Source organism: Desmodus rotundus, chromosome 3, assembly GCF_022682495.2.
Source record: "Desmodus rotundus isolate HL8 chromosome 3, HLdesRot8A.1, whole genome shotgun sequence".
Taxonomy (NCBI): Eukaryota; Metazoa; Chordata; class Mammalia; order Chiroptera; family Phyllostomidae; genus Desmodus; species Desmodus rotundus.
This window is the reverse complement of record NC_071389.1, coordinates 106,298,536-106,320,585: the sequence shown is the minus strand read 5'-3', so window position 1 is coordinate 106,320,585 and position 22,050 is coordinate 106,298,536. Positions and strand designations below refer to the sequence as shown.

The window sequence follows — 22,050 nt, the reverse complement described above, 5'->3', positions numbered from 1 at the left end:
TACCTGAGGTAATTTCAGTGAATGCAAATGGAAAAGACACAAATGTTCAGGCAAATGGAGAAGATGATAGACATGGTGCAGAGATGAAGATAATCTGACATCAGAATAACTGGTGTTCCTGGAGGAGAGGAATGATAAGTGGAGCAGATGGTGTACTCAAAGTAGATAGAAAAAATTTCCCATGCAGAATTGAATATGAAAATGAAAGCACACTCTGTGTTCCTGGAGATTTTGATCGTAAAATTTCTGTTCCATTGTAGAACCTGGAGGAGCTTTTGAACTTTAGGCATAAACAAAGAAATCTGCAGGCTCCCAGAAAAACACAAATCAACTGCTAAAGAAATATATTAGACTGACCTCAAAATTCTTCACAACCATCAAAGCCTTAACACAATGGAATAGTATCTACAAAGTTCTGGAAGAAAGTGACACCTAAAACTATTATACCTTGTTAAGATATCACTCAAATGTAAAGACAACAGACATCTTCAGTCAGTATCATAAGTCATTTTAAAAGAATATATCTTATGATAAAAGCTTACCGACTGATAGATGACTCATGATTGAAAAATAAAAACCATCCAGAGTCCACTTAGAGAGTCAAAACTGAATAATTATGAGAACACAATTATAGAGCACAGTGTATGAGTTAGAAACCAAAAAACATTAAAGTTCATATGGCTTACAAAGTTAAGAGGGGGTCAAAATGGAGGAAGTATTAATAGTTCAATCTTGCAGAGAAATAAATTCATCAGTATTGTCTAAAGTTGAGATATAAAGTTATAAAAGTAAACAACCCCTTTTATTTTTCTTCATAATCACTTTCTTAAATCCTATAGAGGGATCGTTAGGAAACAACCCTCTTGTGATGAAGAAACTTGTATATGACAGTTGAGTTTTTTTCATTTTCACTTCAATTTCTTTTGCAAAGTGCAACTACAAATGGTTTCCATTATATGATTTATAAAACCAATTTTACTTATTGGCTATCTCTACTATCTATATGAATAGAACATATTCAGATCATGTTCTTATTTATGAGCAAGGGGCTTGTGGTGATACAAAACACTTTCATCTTTTCATGTTCAGGACCAATTGTATTCTTTATAATACACATTTTTTTACAAACAATAAAATAATTTATAAATTTTTACTACAGGAAGACCAGAAGGGTATATGCCGAGATGATGCACAGAGTTCGTCTCCGATGATGTGAATATGGATGATACTTAGTTTTGCAACTGTCTTCAGAAAGGTCCAGACTTCAAAGTCATTGTCAGGCTTTCAAGGTTCTTCACGTCACACTTCCTGCTTACTTTTTCAGCCTCAGCTTTCTTACCTCCTCCTCATCAAAGTCACATGTTACATGCTCTCATCACTATGAGCTACTTGTATTTCATGGCCAGTTCACCTGCTCTCATTTCTGGCCTTTGCATTTCTGTTTGCTCTGTCTGTACCACCCTTTGCCCTCTCTTTCTGTCCCTCCATCATCCATGTCCCTGTTCCTGGATAATGCCTACTCATATTCTTAAAATTATTATTATTATTTTTATTGAGTAAAATATATATTAAAACATGACATTTACCATGTTAACCATTTTTCAGTATACAATTCAGGGCATGAAGTACATTCACAGTGTTGTACAACCACCACCAGCATCCATCTCCAAAACTCTATTCATCTTCCCAGATTGAAACTCTTTCTCCATTAAAATTTAACTCCTTTGGAGGGACATACTCATGATGGACAGCACCTTCCCAATCAAAAAACACAGTTGACATGGTCTTGATATTGCTGAGACTTTGCCACGCCTTCTTTGAGCATGTAGAACCAAGCGACTTCCTTTGGGACAACTGGGCCTTTGTTTCTGGATCATAGCCACCATTCGTCTCTGGTTACGACCTTCTGGAGAAATCTGGTTCCTTGGTAGTGGTTTGAATCAAGTCATAAGCAACTGCAGCATGATGTTTCTTCTGCTCTGGTAGCAGAAGTTGAGGAATGAATTTTGTCATGACACATTTCATGCCAAGATCCTGCATCAAAATCTTGGACACAGTAGTTTTTGGAATCCCCAGATCAGCTTCTAGTTTTTGCACTGTCAGTTGCCGATCTTTGTTGATTGCAGCCAGTACATATTCAACATTCTCAGGTGTTCTGCTTGTTGTAAGCCTTCCAGAACATGGATCACTTTCAACAGATTCTTGACCATCTTTGAAACGTTTGTACCACACTTTTATTTGCACAGCACTCATTGCATCATCCCTGAAAGCCTTCTGAAACATCTGAATAGTTTTTGCAGAGGAATGTTGACACTTAATGCAAAATTTGATGCAGATTTGTTGCTCTACTGGTTCAGTCATTTTTAATGCCATGGCCACACAGTACACATGCTCACTTAATGGCGTCTACTGCCCCAACTGACTAGTGCAGTGAAGTTGTCATTGTTCATGCATGTGCATTCCAGTCCACTCTCTTAGGCTGCCAGGTTACGTCCATGTTGTGAAAACCGTTATCATTATATTAACAATGGCTTGACTTTTCCCAGACAGACCTCATCATATGCTGTAGGATTTAGAGATAATGAGACACAAGTTCTGCACTTTGAAAGCTCTCACCCTCCAAATCTCTATCTCTTTATATTACTTGTATCTATCTCTTTGCATATAGAGAACAAATGTGACAACATTTTTACAGATGGTGACTATATAGATGAGGGATATGTGAGTTTTCATTATACTATTTTTGCAACTTCTCTGTAGATTTCGAATTTTTCAAATATGAAGAAAAATTTTAATATTTATAATTTCTATGTAGTCAAGCATTTGACATTTTTTTTTAGTAACTTCCACTGATTTATGTGTAGAAATACTTGAAATAGTCTGAATGTCCAAAATTAGGTGAATGGGTGAGATATAGTGAGCCCAGAAGTTGCCTGGCTTACTGCTATTATCTCTCTACTAGGTGACATATTTCCTGACACATTAAATATTTATTTTCTCTTTATTTTTCTCGAGTCTAAATTATATCCAGAAATTACAATAAAATAACACAAATCTGAAGTGTACAGCTTAATTTTTACATGCAGATGTATACTCCCACGTAACCCCCATGCAATTATATAGAGAGATGTTTTCAGTGCCCCACAAGGCCCCTATTGTCATTCGCACCCCTAGTCAATGGCACCCCTAGTCAACAGCACCCCTAATTAATGGCACCTCTAGTCAACGGCAGCCCTATCAATAGCAGCCCTATCAATAGCAGCCCTAGTCAATAGTAGCCCTAGTCAACAGTGTCCCTAGTCAATAACACCCCTAGTCAATGGCAGCCCTCCCCACTAAAGGTGGCCCTTATTCTGACATTATCCAAATAGACTAGTTTTGCCTGTTTGTGAACTTGATTTAAATGAGCTCATATAGTAGGTACTCTTTTATGCCTGGCTTCTTCCCTTAATAACATTGTCACACAATTTTAAAGTCCATTTTACCGTTGATGGACATTGGGTTTGCTCGTTGTTCGTGAATTAATTGGCTGTGAAGATGTACATGCCTCTCATGGACAGACACAGTGTTTTTCTGTTGGATATTTATCCAGAAGAATGTCTGGGTCACACAATATACACATTTGGTTGATGCTACAAAATAGTTTTATAAAACAGTTGTTCTCAGTTACATTCTCACTAGGAATACATGAGGGTTTTGGTTGCTTCACATCCTTGCTAACCCTTGATGTCGTCAATCCTTTCGTCTCAGCCGCTCTAGTGAGGGAGTGGTGCTGTTTCAGTGTAGCTGTAATGTTAAACTGTTATTCAACATTTAAATGAAAATGACATGCCTGTGAAATATATCATATAGCTATAAACTAATGTGTTGTTAAAGAAGACAATATTGGGGATATGCTTATGGTATGTTAAAGATGAAAACAGTACATAAACTCAGTATACAGTACACTTTTTATTTTAATGTATACATGGTAATAAAGAGGACTAGAAACACATTCACCAAGACATTAATAGTTGATTCTGGAGGAAGAATTGGTTTCTGTTGTTCACACTTTTACATAAGCATAAGATGTTCTACAATGAGTATTTTCAAGAATGGTCTCTGCCTGAGAAAACAGACTATTTCCAAAAATACGCTGTGCCTCTCTGGGCCTGTTTTATCACCTGTAAACAGGCCTATGTCATGACCCTAAGACAGTGCTGTCACCCAGTAAGCACTCAGTGGGTGATAGACTTTGAGAACACGACAGCCACAGGACTGCAGGGATGGCAGTGCCCTCAGGGGAGAGTTGGGGTCAGAACAAGAGAGTGAAAGGGACTCCCATAGAAGAGGCCTAGGCCAAACGGTAGGTTTCTGCTGGGCCCTGCGTTTCTGGTGTTGGGGGCAGATGAGTGGTAGGAAACGGGACAGAAAGTGGACATCCTAAGGCCACATGGGGGTCGTGGTGAGGACACCAAGCAGGAAGCTGGTTGTGTGGGCCTTCTGTGGTCTCAGAGCAGATGGTGGTGGTGAGCTGTGTGGGCCGTAAGGGAGAAGGGTCTGAGCTTCTCCTTCACTCCTGACAACGGCACTAGGAGGCGGGCAGAAGGACAGTATTGCTCTGAGAGCACATGAGTTCTCTTAGAATCCTGAAGTGTAAGCTACCTGGCTCTGGAGACTTGATCCCACAGTGGTTGCCATCTTGCTCCTGTCTCCGTCATCTCGCTTCGTTTCCAACACCATTTTAACTACATGTATCCCCATCCTTCAGCTGTATTCCTGATTCTTGGTATTTTTTGGTCGTCTGCAGAACCCGAGGCAATTGCTCCAAGCCAATTGCTCCAAGCCACAGGTGCTCAGCTTTAATGCAGCTGATGGAAGAGGCTCAGCTGTCAATACTGAAAAGTAAAACATTAAAGGGCCCTGGTGGTTCCCACGCACAGTGGGGAGGACAACCAGCACTGCTGTTGTTTTGAACACAGCAAACACATACTTTTTCTTATTTTCTGTCAACTCCAGCTCTTTCCAGGACTTTCTACTATTATTCTGAGGTGTTTTGACATTTGCTATGCATCCCTGACTTATAGATCCCAACTCTCATTTTCTGCTCATGCCTTTTAAAATTAGGAGATTGGAGAGCTGACTTGTAGCCACAATGGTCTCATTAGATGTCTTTTTTCCTACATCATCAGGAAAATTTGTGATATAGTCAGATTTAATTTTGGGAGACCTGAATAATCACCTTCCTCATCTTTTTGTAAGCTAATTTCATAAAGTTTGAAGTATATGTTGAAGTGTAACCCTCCCGTCTGTGTATCATTAGGGATGCTTTTGAAAAAGTGCAAGTAGGAAAAGCTTTAAGAAATACATTAGGTTGCCTATCAAGAAGTCTAGAGCAGCGGGGTTCACATTGGGCAGAACCAGCAGCCCCACGAGTCCTCAGGGGCCAGGTATTTTCTATCTTTCTACTCTGCACTGTCACTGTGCCTGCTCTGCCCTCACAGTAGCTCCCGTGGCAGTTTCAAGCATCACTTCCACACAAGACAATGTCCAGTGAGAACACAAAGTCTCTGCTAAGCTTTTTGGGAGTGAGAACTTTCCCCAGAACCTCCACCGGGGAGCTCCCCTCAAGTCTCCTTGGCCAGGATTGGGTCCCAGGCCCACTCCTAAGCCAATAATACCAAAGGCCATGGGCTTGGGCCCTGGGGCTGGGATAAGCCACAATTCCCTGGGCCAAGTGTGTGTTGGGGTGAGGGCAAACTGTCCCCTCCCCTCCAAGAAAATCAGAACTCAATGAGCAAGGAAGAAAGGACTTGGGAAGAGCAGTCACCAAGGTAGATCATCAGTTGTGTCATCACAAAGATCCAGGAGGTCACAACTGTTTCCTCTTCGGGCTCCTAACATTTCCACTGGAACCATTCATTCTGAGTGCAAATTAACCCAAGTGCAGCAGTCCCGTTACTTCTGTTAACTATGGGATGGCATAATCAGCAACTCAAGGGTCAATGGTTCTCAGCACATGAAACACTTCATCATTACAAGCACCTGACTCAGGGCTTTGCTCAGGTAATTCAGAAATGGATGCCTGAATCTGAGGAAACACACAGTAGTATGCCATATTTTTGTCTGTTATCCATCACATTTCAGCTATGCCTCACCCACGTCAGCACTCAGCCTGCGAAGCTCCTCATGGGTTCTTCCTGCCCTACTGCTGTTCCTCACCCTGATCAGACCTCTTCTGAACAATGCATATACGTATTTTTCTCTCCCATCTCAAATGTTGTTACATTCTCGTGTTAACATGTCCAATTCTTTATGGTCCAAGCTCTATAACTTGGTGTCTGTAACCTGTATCCGAAATTGTCTCAGTGGTGAATGATGGGATAGATTTTTCATCTTTATTTTCTCTTATTTTTCATCTAAGGCTAATTTTTAACATCTTCCCACTTCTTCCTTTTAAAAGTCTTTGAACATAGCATCACCCACTATCTTCTGACATCTTTGTAAGCTATTGGGTTGGCCAAAAAGTTTTTAGTTTTTTCCGCATGACAGCTCTAGTAATGTCTTTATTTGAAAATGTTGTTAGATTGTGACAACTGTCATATCAACATACATTTAATAAAAATTATCAAAATTGGTGAGTTTTGTGCAGCCATTTTAATATTGAAGATGGAACAAAATATGCAACATTTTCAGTGTATTACACCTTATTGTTTCAAGAATAGTAAGAGGGCAACCGAAATGCAAAAAAAGATTTGTGCAGTGTATGGAAAAGGCACTGTGACTGATCAAACGTGTCAAAGTGGTTTGCAAAGTTTCTTGGTCCTATTGACATTTTGGCCAAATACTTCTTTGCTGTGGGGCTGTCTTCTGCACTGGAAGATGTTCAGGCAGCACCCGGGGCTTCTACCCACTAGAAACCAACAGCAGGAGATAACCGACATATTCAAAATGTCCAAGTCAGTAGTTATTGGTGATACTGAAAAATGTCTTTTATTTTATGGAAAAAACGTAATGGACTTTTTGGCCAACCCAATATATTTGTAAAGTCTGGAGTACATGTTGATGCCTAGTACTTAATTTCCAACAGAAAACCTTTGACAGGTTTGCTAGTTTATCAAATGAGACTTTGGACAAATCAGTGTTCTACATATTTACTTTAAAATAATCATTCCAACTCTACAAAATGTTTTATTCTTATTCTATGTAAAAGCAAACAAACAAAACCCTCCAAGGATTAAATAACTTGTTCAAAGTCACCCAGCTTGAAACCAGGCCTGACTTCAAAGCCCAGCTATTCTCATGTGATTCTGAAATCTGAGGACCATATGAGTCAAAACAGACTGTTCAAATTATGTATTTTTTAAAGCTTCTGAGAAACCTTGGGGGAAAAAAATAGCAAATTAGTGGAATTCAGGACAGCATGCTCTCAGCAGAAACACCCCCACCCCAGCAAACCAGTGAGATAAAGAGAATGTGGGGGAAGTCAGGCTCCAGAATGCTGGAGAAAGTGTTAAGTCAGACCACTGGGGACTGAACCGACCTCCACACTTGACCATATGGACTGTCCAGGCAAAGGCAGCACCAGCTGGAACCTGGAGGTTCTGGACTCACTGATGGTCAGTCACTACTCCCTTCTGCAGCCTGTTCCCTCCCTATGTGATTCAAATAGAGTGAAGCTTCTTTCACTATGTGGTAGACGTCTCTTTTTAAGGTTCCAGAAAAGCCTGCAGAAATTAAAAATCAGACACTAAATGATGTCTAAATGTGGAACAGCTACAGTCTGAAACTAGTGAGAGTCTCTGCGTGAGACTCTTGGAACAAATTTAAGAAACCAGAGCCATTTTAAGAAATATGTGTGTCTTTGCTTACCCAACTCCTCTCTGTATTGGCTGAATTGTAGAAGAGACTGACGTTCCCTTTTCCCAAGTGTTTATTTACTATATCTACTCCTTATTTCTCTAAAGTTGTCATTTTGAAAAAAAGGCAGAATATAAAAAATATAAAAGGACACTTTGAGGTCAATGTCAAAGACCACAAAGTAACTTTACTTAGATGCTTCTCAGTTTTGTCCATGAACTCTTTTAGAAGCCACCTCCCACCTACCATGTCTGTAAAAGAGCTTCATATATGGTACAACCTTCTGAAGAAAGGGCACCAAGTGGTTGGCGGGGATAAGCGGAGGGAGGTAACAGCCAGTTTCCTACTGCCCACGTTGCTTCAGCTGGAAAAGTGGGCATGGATGACAGGGCAGCAGTCTGCACCGGCGTTTCCACCATCATTCTAGGTTGTATACTCTTCTCTCAAGCCCTCCTCCCACCCAAACACTAACAAGCAACAGTATTATGGAAATGTTAGTGGAAAAACTGAAGACATGCCCGTGAGTTACCAATAACGATGGAATGGAGGCACACTGTTTTAGCTGATCCCTTCTCTTTCTAGAAGAATAAAGGCTGGCACACACAGTACTGATTTTACTGAAGAATGTAATAAAACAAATTAAAAAAAAGAGAAACAGTAGAGAGGTAAAGAATAGGAAAATACACCAAAATTATAATCAGAAATCATTTTCAAAAAAGGGAAGTATTCTACAACAGATGAAGGAAGTTTTAATTTCTTTTCACATTAAACATTGTTTACCACAATCAGCTAACAGAAATTATTGTAACCAAGGTCAAGATAACATAAAACTAAGAATAAATGCTTGTTATGAGAAAACCTCATTTAATGTGAATGACAGCATGAGATACTGTGTTTTTCATGACAGGATAAGATACAACTTACCTAGAAGAGAAAACAAATAGCTCAGGTCAAGGAGACATGCTGAGAATTTAACAGAGAAGGAAAGCTTTGTCTTGTGCAGAACACTAAAGTCTAGGACAATTTAGGTAAAAGAGGTGTGTTAGATACCAAGCACTGGGCAGAGTCAGAGGCCCAAGGTCAGGCTTTATTTACGATACTGGGTCTGCGCAGCTTCCACCTTTCCGTAAGTAAGCTGTCATTTTGGCAGGGGGGCCTTCAGTGGTAGCCTTGGCTATGACTAGTCATATTTCAGCCATCAGGCAGTCCGAAGAACTATTTTAAAGAGATAATTGAGTATTTTCACAAATACACTATTAAGGCATCTAGATTTTTGGTGTTTTCAGTGTATAATTTTACTATTATTTTTTATTCTTTTTTAAGCGCAATTATGATATTAAATATTAAGTGACATAATTCTTTCTCTACTAATAAACAAGTTTATCCATTTTGCAAACTCTAAATTGAGGTCTTGAGAAAGGGAAATGCATAACATGGAAACACACAGAAAAATATTTTGAAAACCAGTACAGAATATTTTTAACTATCATAAAAATTCAATCACAATTACCTGATAGTCTTTAACTATGGAAAAACATAAGAATAAGTAGAATTAAATAGGTATTGAAAATAATTACCAGTAGTTTGTTTTACAAAAGAAGGATGGAGCTATAAATGACTTAATTGCCCAATTAACTACCAGATTCTTTAGTCAACAATAACAGAACTCACCTTTGAGCTAGTCAACAAAGCATATAAATACTTAACATCTCTTGAATATAACATTTTAGTAATAACAGAGACTACATAACTCTATCCGTTGTTTTGACTGCACAAATAAACCAGGTTAAATATCAAAGATACATTGTAAATAACTCCCAAAACTAACAAGATAATATTAATTAAATGAATTTTTAAAGATTAAGAAATAAAAGTAGAAAACAATTGTAACATGAGACAGTGCTTAAACAATTAATGACCTAACCAAGGCCTTTAAAATGACGAACAGAATGCACTACAATATATTTTTAGTTTACAGAGAAAAAAATCTGTAAGTACAGGTTGCAGAAAGAAAATTTTTAGTGCTATTTACATTCATTTTTAAAACTCTGCTCTATACAAATTTAATTCTGTCAGTATGAACAATATTTTTGTAGATCTACTGCATATAAAGCCTTTTCACCAATGCATTAACAATGAATAAAATGACCTGATTACCTTTAAACAAAGGTGACCATCTGAAGCCTTTTACATTTAATGTTCGTAAGGACTGTGGACACTTAGTCAGAACGTGTCAGCTCAACTTCATTCTCATAAAGGCTAAAGTTATTTATATGGAGTATTGTTCTACATACTACACGCCAATCTATATTTAAGTTCTATAGTTAGGTATTTTATAAGTTTTTTATTAAATATATTCTACACATATTTGTAATTTCATCCAGGAAGAATTTCTTCCTAGTGAAAAAATATAAAATCTTTTATATTTTTACAGGTTTAGATGAAACTAGCTCATGCTTTAGTACTGTGCAAATTGTTTTTAGCATATCAATTTTTTAAATTATTGATTTAAAACAAAAGAGTTGATTTTAATTGCAAGCACTAATACCAAATGCAAACTATATAAAGAAACAAGTCAGTTATTATGGAGAATTTTTTAATTTTAAGAATTCATCTGAACTCTCTAATGAGTAAGTGTGACACTGGACACAATTACAGGTGAGCAAGAATTATGAAAAAATTCAACCTACTGATATTCAAATACATAAAACTGAACAGTAAATGAGGTTTTCTAATATTTCTGCCCAACAATGAAAGTCTATGAGTTATTGGAACTTATTGCCCACCCCCCCACACACATTAAGGCTAGGAAACGCACTCACCCCTTTTGTGCTGTGTGAACAAGCACTCAGTTACTTATGACTGAAGAGTGCATGCGTTAAAGGAAAACAATTCGCTCACCGGCTCTCCACTGAGTGCTTCAAACAACAGGCACATTTGTTTCTTCACTGGTGCAGTGAAGACCATCACACTCAGTTTAGGATCTGTGCCAGTGCAGCCACCATGGGGACTTGGGTAGAATTCACCCAACATTTTGGTTTCTTTTCCATCTTTTTCCTCTCCAGTTGGCCCAGTTATTAAGTTCATTAATTGTTGAGTGTTTTCCAGTGTGGAATTGTGCATGAGTATTTCTAGGTACCATAAACTATGCTATAAATTCTGCTGATGAAAAAAAATGTCAAACTTTTTTAGTACAGACTATATTTGGAAAACTTGATTTGTTAGTTCTGGTGGTAAAATTTTTGTGGCAGCAAAATAGTTTCAGCTATGAAAGGTGACTTGTTAACATTTCCCCTGGAGATTGACTGCATTCAAAACCCAGTATTTTAAAATTGCTCAACATAAACAAAAATACTAGTAGTAAAAATCATAGTGAAAATGTTCTTGGTTCTTTTGACTTTCATGAGAGAAGATGACAGTGTTCATGTGAGCATTCAGTTCCATGGCTTTACAGGCAGACTTTCTAAGGGTTTCTGAAGCAATGTTGGGTCTCTTCTGTCCCAGCAGCATGAAAGACAAGGACGACATCACATCACACTTAGCAGACAGTGTTTACAGGATTACACAACAATTACTCTCTCCAGTCTTCTCACGATTCCTCTGACCTAGAGAAAATGAAGAACAGCCTTGTTTATAATAATGCTCCAGTTGGAGGTGGGGAGAAGGGGAGCACCCAAGCTTAATAACAGATAGTTTTTTTTTTTTAATGTTTACATTTTTTTTCAATTAAAAAGCTATAATAAATGCTTTTAATTTTAGTCTGCTTCCAAAATGTCTTATTTGCTTAATAAGTTCTATTCATAAATGATGAAAACTTCCTTTCCCTAAGAATTCTTGTCCAAGAAAAACAGCTATATTTGAATGCTTGTCTCTGTGGCGCAAGAGATGCCCCTGCCCTAGGGCCTGGCTTACCTTGAGAGTTTGGCTCTGGCAATGTCTCTCTGGCCACCAAATGCATCACTGTTGTTTTACCAAAAGGAAGTTTTAACGCTGTGTGAAAAGTAGAAGACAATTTGTTACATATATGTCAAAATATTGAAATCACTAACCAGCACTGAAACCATTTTAAAAAATGACTGCTTTTTGTATGACTTCCTCAATAGCTTGAACTACTTCCTGGATAGAGCATCTCTTAAAAAATGAAATTAGGTTAATATTATCGGAAATAATTTTTTCAGTTCAGAAAGTTAGCTACGGCATTAGCTTGACATACACCATACTGTTGAAGGAAGGGGACAAGGGAAATATATAATTGATTAATATTGAAGTAACCTGTAGAAGAGAAAAGAAAAGGAATTTAAAAACATTGTTTCAGGGGGACAGTGACTTGGTGATCTGGAGTTACGTTGCAGGGACAGTGCACCAACCACAAGAAATGATATTTCATGGACAAGCTAAATTGGCATCCAAAAGCAAGGCTCCTGGCTTCAGATACAAGATGGCAGAGTAGGAAGGTCCTGAGTTCACCTCCTCTCATTGACACCAAAACTACAAATACATATAGAACAACTATCTCTAAGAATGACCTGAAGAACAGGTTTTCTACAACTATGGATGTAAAGAAAAAGCCACACTGACACAGGTAGGAGATATAGAGCCTTAGTCTAGTCAGGACCCACCCTACCCACCACTTCCCGTGCAGTGACCCACAAGTGGGAGGGATGTCACAACTGCAGAAGAGTGATGGGTCTGAGCCCTGGCCTGAAGGACCTGTACCAGTAAGAGGTGCCCCATGACATGGCTTTGAAAACCAGCAGGGCTTATGCCTTGGAGAGCCAAAGGGCTGTAGAAAACCAGCGCAGAGGTAGCAATTTGAAAAGCACCTGGTCATTTGTGAAGGTGGACAGGGATCTATTGAAAATTTGAATCTCCACAATCAGAAGTACTGGTGGGTGCCATCCCCCCACCCCTTTTTACTTTCCTTCCACCTAGCTGGTCTGATGCTGGCAGGTACCACTTCTGACACCCTCCATTAACCTTGCTAACAATGTTTATTCCACTCTGGTGTTTCTCTGAAGACCCTACCCAGATACCTACCCCTAAAAGGGCTCCTGTCCTGCCACAGCAGTGGGCAGACTCAGTTAGCACCAGCACATCACAGTGTGTCTGCAACAGGAGAGGCTGGGCCTTGCACCAAAGAGCTACCCTGCACACGTTCCAACATGCTCCAACAGTTGTGGCAAGACCTCACAGCCAGTAGCGCCAGGGACCAGCCTTACCTGCCAGTGTGTCCTTAGTAGTTGTAACCCAACCACAACCAGAGACCACACTAGTCCACACAGGGGACACCCCTGGAGCAACTGGCTATGGTGACAAGGGGATATTCCACCCATGATCCCCACAGGACACTTTCTCAATAAGGCTACTTTTTCAAGAGCAACGTATATAGCTTATCTACTTCATGTGTAGAAAGAGACAAAATGAAGAGACAAAAGAATGTATTCCAAACAATAGAAAAACAGAAAAATAACTAAACAAAATGGAGGTAAGCTACATAAAGAGTTCAAAGTAACAGTCATAAAGATGTTCATCAAAATCTGCAGACAAGGGGAGAATTTTAACAAAGTGATAAAAATTATAAAAAGAACCTATTAGAACTGACAAATATAACACACAAAATGAAAAATACACTAAGAGGGCATCAACATCAGATTCAATGATACAGAAGAATGGGTCAGTGATCAGGAAGACGGGATAGTGGAAATCATCCAAATGGAAGATCAAAAAGAAAAAAGATGACAAAGAATGAGGATAGCATAAGGGAGCTCTGGGATAACATCAAGCATATTAACATTTGCACCATAGGGGTTTCAGAACGAGAAGAGAGGGAGAAAGGGACAGAAAACCTATATGCAGAAACAATGACTGAAAACTTCTCTAACACAGTGAAAGAAATAGACATTCAAGTCCAGGAAGCAGAGTTCCAGGAAGCAGAGAGAGTCCCAAACAAGATGAACCCAAAGAGACCCACACCAAGACACATCATAATTAAAAGGTTAAATTTTAAATATAAACAGAGACTGTTAAGAGCTGCAAGAGAAAAACAGTTACCTACAAGGGAGCTCTCAAAAGACAGTCAGCTGATTTTTCAACAGAAAACTTGCTGGCCAGAATGGAGTGGTATGAGATACTCAATGTGATGAAAGGAGAAAACTTACAACCAAGAATGCTCTACTAGGCAAGGTTATCATTCAGAATTGAAGGAGAGTTTCTCAGATAAGCAAAAGCTAAAGGAGTTTATCACCAGTAAAATGGCATTACAAGAAATGTTAAAGGGAATTCCTTAAGCTGAAAAGGCCAAAACTAGAAATAAGAAAATAAGAAACTAGAAATATGAAAGAAAGAAAATCTCACTAGTAAAGGCAACCATATAACAAAGATAGCAGACAACCACTTATAAAGCAAGTATGAAACAATTAAAATGGCAATAAGTACATACCTATCAATAATTACTTTAAATGTAAATGGACTAAGTGTTCCATTCAAAGGACATAGTATGGCTGAATAGGTAAGAAAAAGAGACGCCACATATGCTGCCTATAAGACACTCACTTCAGATCTAAAGACACACACAGATGGACTGAAAGGATATGGAAAACAGATATTCCATGCCAACAGAAATGAAAAAAAAAAAAAGCTGGAGTAGCTTTACTTAGACCAAATAGACTTTAAAACCAACACTGTAACAAAACACAAGAATATGACACAATAATAAAGAGATCAATCCAACTAGAGGATATAACAATTTTAAACATCTATGCACCTAACAGAGGAGCACCTAAATATATACAGCAAATATTAACCAGACATAAAGGGAGAGATTGACAGTAATACAGTAATAGTAGGTCAAAACACCCACTTTAATGAATGAATAGATCATCCAGACAAAATCAACACGGAAACATTGGCCTTAAGTGACACATTAGCCTAGATGGACTTAATAGATATGTATGGAATGTTCCACCCCAAAAAAGTAGAACACACATTCTTTTTAAGTGTACATGAACATTCTCCAGGATAGATCACATGTCAGTCCACAAAACAAATCAATAAATTTAAAAACATTGAGATCATATCAAGCATCTTTTCTGACCACGATATAAAAATAGAAAACTGAAAATAATACATGTGGAGACTGAACAACATGCTATCAAACGATCAATGAAGAAATCAAAGACAAAATCGAAAAATACCTTGAGACAAATGAAAATGGAAATATTACAAAATCTATGGGATGCTGCAAAAGCTATTCTAAGGGGGAAGTTTATAGCAATATAGGCCTACCTCAAGAAACAAGGAAACTCTCAATCTAATTTTATACCTGAACAAAGTAGAAAAAGAAGCAACAAAGCCTAAAGTTATAGGAAGCAAGGAATTCATAAAGACCAGAGCAGAAGTAGATGAAATTAATGCAGGAGACCTCATTCTCTCTGACTTCAAACTATACTACACAGCTACAGTAAATCTAAATACTATGGTACTGGTACAAAAACAGACACATTGGTCAATGGAACAGAATAAGGGAGTCTGGAAATAAACCCACACACTTACATAATCAATTAAATTTACAACAAAGGAGGCAAGAATCTACAACAGGGAAAAGTCTTCAATAAATGGTTCAGGGAAAACTGGATAGGTACATGAAAAAAAATTAAACTGGACTACTTTGTTACACAACATATAAAAATAAATGCAAAACAGATTTAAGACTTGATTCACACACCTGAAACCATAAAACTCCTAGAAGAAAACATAGGCAGTAAACTCTTTGACATCAGCCTTAGGAATGTATTTTTGGATGTGTCTCCTCAGGCACAAGCAACAAAAATAAAAAAGTACATAAATGGGACCACATTAAACTACTTTGCACAGCAAAGAGAACCATCAACCAAATGAAAATGCAACCTACTGAATGGGAGAAGATATCTTCAAATAATATAACTGATAAGGGGTTAATATCCAAAATATATAAAACTCACCACAAAACCCCCAAATAATCCAATTAAAAAATGAGCAGAAAACCTGAATAGACATTTTTCCAAAAAAAACATACAGATGGTGAGTAGACACATGAAAAGAAGCTCAACATCACTAATAAGCAGGGAAATTCAAGTAAAAACCACAGTGAGATATCACCTCACACCTGTCAGAATGGCTGTCATCAAAAAGACAAGAAACAAGTGTTGGTGAGGATGTAGGTAAAGGGAACCCTCATGCACTGCTGGTGGGACTGTAAGTTGGTAGAGCCGCTGTGGAAAATAGTATGGAGGTTTAATAAAATTAAAAATAGAACTACCAGCCAATTCAGCAATTTCATTTCTGGGTATTTTTCCAATGAAAATGAAGACAGTAATTTGAAAAGACAGGTGCACGCCTATGTTCACTGAAGAATTATTTACAATGAACATGGTATGGAAGCAACTGAGGTGTCCATCCATAGATGAATGGACAAAGAAGATGTGGTACATGTATATAATGTAATATACTCAGCCATAGCAAAGGATGACATCTTGCCATTTACAACAATATGGATGAACCAGAGGGAATTATTATGCTAAGTGAATTAAGTCAGAGTAAGACAAATACTGTATCATTTCACTTATATGTGGAATCTAAAAAATTAAACAAACGAACAAACAAAACAAAACAGACTCATAGATACAGAGAACAAACTGATAGTTGCCAGAGGATTGGGTGATGGGAGCAAAAACTTGAAGGCAATTAAGAGGTACAAATTTATAGTTAAAACAAATAAGTCAGGGGATGTAATATACAGCACAGGGAATACAGTCAATATTACAATAATAACTTTGGATGGTATTGTTGGGAACCATTCTGCCTGGTTTCAGAAGCTATATGCCTGCCAACAGGTGAAAATGCCTCATGGCTAGGGGACCTTGGGACTATAAGCCACTAAGGAGACAAAACTTATCCTCCTGGCAAAGGCACAGCCTCTGCCCCCTTTACTTCACCCTGCTTGGCCCCTGGAGGATTGCTGGATAGTCAATGACGGGTAAGATTCCTCAAGGGAGGGACAACCTAAGACAGGCACAGTAGTGAAGGGGCCATCAGGGAAGGATTTAGGGGATTATGGAGGAGGAACAAAAGACCCTCACCCCTCCAATTTGTTACAGCCTGAGTCCTCATTCTATCTGTAAGAAGTCTCCTAATCTCTTGGCTGCCTTACTTCTCCTGCCTGATTTAAGCCTAAAACAATGCCGGAGGCAGGTGCGGCCCAGTGCTGGAGCAGGTGGTTCCAGAGAGGGGGACAATCAGGCCTAAGAAAGAATACATAAAATCCTGTGAAACCTGCTTTACTGAGAATGCCCTCAATTTAAATGTTAAGGGTCCAAGCATAAAATGAGTTTGTTTCCCGAAGTTTTATGGCCTTTTGGCTCACTCTATCTATCTGACCCTGGCACAGAATATGCCTTTATAGTTCTTTGAATGTTATCTATTCCTTGATCATTACTCCTGACAATGATTGATGAGCTTTACATATATGCCCTGTATTCCTATGCAAACTAAAACCAATAAAAGCCCACTGAGAAAGAGGCTCGAGGTCTTTCTCCTCTGAGAGACTGGTCAGCCTTTCCTCCTCAAGCAGATCATGTCTTGGTAAACTTATTCTCATCTGCAGCGGCCAGGAGGGCTCTGCGGGTCAGAACCCCCAACATGGTAGTAGATGCTTACAGACTTCTCATGGTGATCACTTATAAAGGCATAAAAATGTTGAATCACTATGTTGTATACCTGAAACTAATGTTATATTGAAAGTCAACGATACTTTAACTAAAAAAGCTTGATAAACCAGAATGAAAAAAATTTTCAAAGACTATTTTTTGCAGACATGGGAAAAAGTTTAGACTAAGAAGACAACTGTTTCTAAATCTAATTATATATCAGTCACCTAATAAAATTATTGCACCAGATAGGCCACTATAATGTAAAAACAGAAAAAAAATGACAAACTTAATTTTGAACACTTAATCTCAACTGTGTATTCTCCAATTACAAAAAAAAAATCTTTAAAATGTTACTTTAGAAGAATCATTGTCTTGGTATTATAAATAATCATTATTTTCTAATCAAGTCTTTAAAAGGTTTTTCTCATTCATAAATAACAAAATTTAGGAATATGAAATATTTCAGACATAAAAAGATTAATATAAAAACACCCATGTATCCATGAGCCACTTAAGCAAACACCAACAAGTTTCACAGTAAATTCCTTTGTTATTCTCTGTATAGAATTAGATCTCACATATCTAACTTCAAGAGTTATTTCCATCATTGTGACCTTTGAGTTTTGACATCCCCAACTACTTGCTCTTTACTAACTACAAACTGGAGGCAGGCTTACGAACATTACTTGGCAAGTATGACCTGCCTGCTACCTGCCTTATATATCTTTCTCTCCTGGATGATGGTCAACATGTAGATTAACAAAAAAAAAGTGTTTTCTTCAATATTATTAATACTTCACGGAATCAGGGTGAGTTTCCATCTTATTTAAAATTAGCTAACCATTATTTGGTCTATTTCTTAACTTCTGAAGTTTAAATGAAGCAGAATGGCCCATAAACACGATGACGGACCCTTCTGGGTAATCTCTCAGGCAGACTTAACACTAAAATGCAAATAAGGCTTTATAATATTGGAATTTTCACTGAATATATCAGGAAATGCTGACTGATTTAAAAAGCACACGTGCCCTGCGGGGCATCACTGTCACACCACCTTGTTGACTCCAGTAGGCCAGACCTGAGTTCAAATCACGCCTCTGCTACTCACCAACTCTGAAAGGAGTGGGGAGTTACTGACCCCTCCCTAAGCTTCCGTTTCCCCCTCCTAAAGTGGAGGTAGTAACTCTTATCACCTGTCCCTTAACAGTTCTAGTGATTAAATGAAACAATCCACAGAAAGTGTTTAGTTCAGGGCTTGGCACAAAGACAGCATTTGTAAATGTTAGCCATGGTCATCCTTAGCATCAATGTTTTCGGGCAGCAAGGAAAATGGATCTCAGAAAACAGGCAGAGAACTGAGATGACAATTTAGACAAATGCTGGACAGGCCTGGAAAGCTGCTAAGTGGCTGGCTATTTGAAGCTAAAACTAGGATTGATGAGCACTATGATTTTTCTTCTCTATTTGAATTTTAACCAAAAATAGTAGACACTGATACAAACTGCATCAAAGAAGCTGAAGGAAGAGTGTATAGGATCTGAAATGTTTCCACTTTCCTTCACTGTGGACACTTCTGCTTTTGCTATGACGCTGCACAATATTCAGACAGAGGTTTTCCACCTTCACATAAACATCGCCCAGGATTTCAGTTCAGTAGACCACTGGGAGATGGGGGAGGGGAGCGAGGGCATGCAGATATCGGCTTGTTACAATGAGTATCCAAGTGACTCTCATGCTCGCTGGCTCATCCACATTTTGGGAAACACTGGTCTGGAATGTATGAACATCAAACCTATAGATGATCTTTACCTTCCAATTAGTAAGGCTATTATTACCACACCTCTTCTTCAGTAGATTGAAATTCTGCGTAACTGAGATCAAAAACGGGGATTCAGGGCTATTTTTAAGAAATTTTTAACCAAAAAATTTATACCTGAAACTTACTAAACCACCAAATCTCAAGAGTGACAGTGAGCGCCAGGGTGTCCTGGTTGAATATCCACACAATGACTGACCTCCATCCCTGGCTGTGTATCCCCATTTCATACTCACCCACTGCCTGAACCTCACCAGTAACCAGGATCTCACTCCTTCCCATGGAGGTCCATTCTTTCTTTGGGCAGCTTGCCCTGATCAAATAGTCTTTCTAGTAGTGAACAGGAATCCGTCTGCCTCTGACATCCAGCTGTTGGTCCTACGTCTAATTCACAGGGTTATAGAGCAAGTCACGAGCCTAAGCCTTCTCCACATTAGCCCTTAGAATATTTGAAGATAGTTGCTATGAGCCTGTGTGTTGTCTCCTCCTTTACCCACATTCAAGAACAAAGGAACTTGGTTATGTGTGAAATTATATCCTGAAAAGTTCTACCTACCTGACTTGGTTATTATCATCATTTGCACTTATCTACCCCAGCCCCGATCACACAGTATTTTAACACTGGATTTTGTTGGTTCCATGTAATACTAGAGCACCTTGCAGGGGGAGATTCCATCTTGTTAATCCTGTATCTCCAATTGTTTAGCACGGTGTTGGCACAGAAGGAATAGGTACATGCTGAATGAATGCATGAAAACATTCTACCTTTAAGGAAAACCAAATTAAACATTTCACGTTGGGTTTAGAGAAAAAAGTCAGACTATGTGTAAACGAAGATATTAAAGTACATCATTCATTTGCCTACAAATTTCTAATTATCAAAATACATTTGAAACAAAACCAACCTTGCTAATGGTAGAAAATGTACCATAAGGGGGCACCACTGAGCTACATTTCTCTAACCACAGGTACAAAGCAGTGACAGCTAACAAGTGTTTACTGTGTGCCAAGCACTGTTCTAACTGCCTTGAGTATATAAACTGCTTTAACCCTCCCCACCTTGGAGGCACCCACGATGGCTATTCCGTTTTACTATAAGCAAACTCGGACACAAAGCAGTTAGCCACTTGCCCAACTAACATAGCCAGTGAGCTGTGGAGCCGGGTACAATTTGAACAGACAGTCTGGCTGTAAAATGTCTCAGTCACTATACAAGATTCTTTCTCTAATTCTCTCTCTTTATTCTTGTATGAATGGCCATTACATCAGTTAAAGTCAAACTGAAAACATTCCTTCATCATTATATTTGAAAACCAATTACCATACATCTTCCCTAGTTTGTGTACCTGGCTTTAACTTTAAATATTACATGTAAATTACATTCTCCAGAAGTAAAAGTGGACATCAAAAATGGGCAGAACTTATACTGAGTTTGAGGTTATAATGTTTTAGTAAAATCAGACATTAGCATTAAACAAACAAATGGCTAATGGTGCCATGAGACAGACATTAAATCCCATTACAAAGGTAAGTATTACCTCCTAATGTGACATTTCCATGTAGAAATCGTCCTTGATAAATAAGTCGTAGAATATTTGGGCTGCTGACCTGCTCTTCTTCCCAGTCTGAAAAGAACCAGTAAACACAAAATTAAGGTATTACCACATTGTTCTAAACTTCTAATCCAAATCAGATAGAGCACATCAAAGAAGACACTTGGAGCTTCCGCTTAAGTACAACAGGCACCACTCACGCTATCACTGCAGCCTCAGTTCTTGCTAGCTCTTCTCCTTAAAAATAAGAACTGCAGAAAGCCTAGTTGTTGCTTTTTAAGAACACTAAATGTGCCAAAATGGAGTCCTGAAGTTTAAAAATTAAATCGTATGAGGTGTGAAAAATCGAATCCTAGGTAAAGAGAAATGTCATCTGAAAATTAATTTTAATTACCAGTAATTAACAGAGAATATTATAATATTCCAGTATTTGTACCTGCTAAATGTTTGAGACTAGAAGCAAATATGTTTAACAAAGATTTTTAAAATAATTAACATACTGATAGAGAATAACAAAAAAATTATACCTCAAAACTGTGAAGAAAGTTTTTAAAAGAGACTAATAAAAAAGTGTTTACTTTTAGACAATAGTGACTTACACACTTATTGTCTTTTTGACGTAATTTGGTAAACATTACAGAAGATACAACTTTAATTCACTTTACCCAAAATATTCAGAAGCTATCAAAAAAATACTATGGAAGCTAGCAAGGTGCACAAAGAAAATCAAAAGACAAACTGGTGGGCAGGAGGAGTAACAGAAGAGTTCATGTAAGCATGTAGCTTATGAAACACCACTCTGTTAGAATAATGCTGTGAGGCCACTGGTGTGTGATAGGGTACAGGGTTAGTAATTTTCGCTAGCTTGGGGATATAATAGGTAAAGCTCTGATTTTTATAGAGATTTGAGAATTCCATCACTGTCTCTCTCAGCAATATGGTATGATGTGTGCAGAGCTCCTAGTATCAGGAGATGATAACAGTCAGAACCAAAACTAGTTTACAACATCCTGAAGAGGAAGTGATAGAATAGAAAGGGGGTAAGTGGAACACTTTCCTTTTGCCTATTTTTTTTTTTAGTGTTTAAAATGATGAATATGAATTTGATAAAACCAGTGCCTCCCAGTGACTCAAGCACAGCAGAAACGGGTAGTGG

The 22,050-nt window shown here is 38.2% G+C and overlaps 1 protein-coding gene across 2 annotated transcripts in view; it reads right to left on the bottom strand.

Moving 5' to 3' along the window:
* Positions 1-3,938: 3,938 nt before the first annotated feature.
* UBL3 (ubiquitin like 3) overlaps positions 3,939-22,050 on the bottom strand; it is a 75,538-nt gene continuing 57,426 nt past the window's right edge. For both annotated transcript variants that reach the window (XM_045188068.2, XM_053920728.1), the window contains exons 3-5: positions 20,880-20,966; positions 11,752-11,829; positions 3,939-11,444 (exon numbers count right to left, since the gene is read on the bottom strand). In XM_045188068.2, coding sequence (XP_045044003.2) covers positions 11,392-11,444; positions 11,752-11,829; positions 20,880-20,966 — 218 coding nt within the window. In that variant the 3' untranslated portion in view covers positions 3,939-11,391. The remainder of the gene's footprint in view (positions 11,445-11,751; positions 11,830-20,879; positions 20,967-22,050) is intronic.